Source organism: Eubalaena glacialis, chromosome X, assembly GCF_028564815.1.
Source record: "Eubalaena glacialis isolate mEubGla1 chromosome X, mEubGla1.1.hap2.+ XY, whole genome shotgun sequence".
Lineage (NCBI taxonomy): Eukaryota > Metazoa > Chordata > Mammalia > Artiodactyla > Balaenidae > Eubalaena > Eubalaena glacialis.
The window spans coordinates 133758392-133759862 of record NC_083736.1 but is presented as its reverse complement, the minus strand read 5'-3'; the positions used below and the strand labels follow the sequence as shown (position 1 = coordinate 133759862).

Sequence of the window (1471 nt, the reverse complement as noted above, 5' to 3'; positions counted from 1 at the left end):
CGTGTCCTCAGGCCACAGAGCAGAGGAGGCCCAGGCAGCGCCAGGAGTCAAGGTGAGGTGCGTGCCCTGAGTGTGCACCCAGGGGCTCCCCGTCCCAGAACAGAGGGGACCCCACAAGGCCCAAGTCACTGCACCTCCCCACACCCCTCTCAGCCCCGGTCGGTACCTGGGGCTGTGCTGGCTGCACCCTGAGGAGCCCCCTTGCTTCCTTCTTCAGGTTGGCAGGGGACAGGCCGCCCAGGAGGAGCGCCCCTGTGAGGCCCGAGGGCACCCCTCCAGGCGAGCCCTGTAAGTGGCCTTTGTCAGAGCTGCCCAGGGTGCGTTTCTCCACCGAGGCCGCTCACACCCCCTCTCTCCCCCAGGTCCGTGGTCCGTATCTGTCACCCCTGCCCAGACTCCCGTCGGCGGCCCGACCCCAGTCATCAGGTCCCTGGTCGAGATGAGTGAGCTGCGCCAGCCTGAGGCAGACCTTCAGGACCCAGTCCAGGCCCAGGGCCCGGTGGAGGCGCAGCTGTTCGGGGCTGCGGGGGAGGAGGCCGCATCCCCCTCGTCCTCCTCCTCCCCCGTCGCCCCCTCCTTCTCTGCCTATGCCGAGTCCTTGCCCCAGGAGGCACTTACTGTGCTGATGGCTGACCTGGTGGCATTCCTGCTCCTCAAGTATCGCACCAAGGAGACAATCTCCAAGGCGGAGATGCTGAATATGGTCCTCCGTGACCATCGGGACCACTTCCCCGTGGTCTTCAGCCGAGCCTCCGAGTGCATGCAGCTGGTGTTTGGCGTGGATGTGAAGGAGGTGGACCCCCGCGAGTGCACCTACGTCCTGGTCCCCACCCTGGGCCTCACCTGTGATGCAGTGCTGAGCGATGGGCATAGCATGCCCAAGGCCGGCCTCCTGGTGCTGATTCTGTGCCTGATCACCCTGTACAGTGACCGCGCCTCTGAGGAGGAGGTCTGGGGAGCACTTAGCGTGATGGGGTTGTGTGCCGGGAGGGAGCATTGCATCTATGGGGAGCCCGGGGAGCTGCTCACCAAAGTGTGGGTGCAGGAGGGCTACATGGAGTATCGGCAGGTGCCCCACAGCGACCCCGCCCGCTACGAGTTCCTGTGGGGTCCCCGGGCCTACGCGGAGACCAGCAAGTGTCAGGTCCTGGAGCATCTGCCCAGGGTCAATACCTTGGATCCCACGTCCTTCCCATCCCTGTGTGCAGAGGCTGTGAGTGATGAGGAAGAGGGAGCCTGAGCCAGAGCAGCAGCCAGGCTCCTTCCAGGCCCAAGTTCACTGGTAGGAAGTGAGGTTGGTCCTTCACTCTGAGTTTGAAGAGAGAGCGGTCGAGTTTCCAAGTAGTGAGGGCCCCTGCGAATGGGGGGAACATGGTGTGTAGCATCTTTGGGTTCCTGTTGTGTATGATGACATGGAATTTCATCTCTGTTTTCTTTAGAAATTTGTCAAATGTTGGTTCTTTTAATAGAA

The 1471-nt window shown here is 62.5% G+C and overlaps 1 protein-coding gene across 1 annotated transcript; it reads left to right on the top strand.

The window, feature by feature from the left end:
• Positions 1–439: 439 nt before the first annotated feature.
• LOC133082516 (melanoma-associated antigen 9-like) lies at positions 440–1240 on the top strand. The gene has a single exon (XM_061179123.1). It carries the CDS (start codon positions 440–442, stop codon positions 1238–1240), a length of 801 nt encoding a protein of 266 aa, XP_061035106.1.
• The last annotated feature ends 231 nt before the right edge of the window (positions 1241–1471 follow it).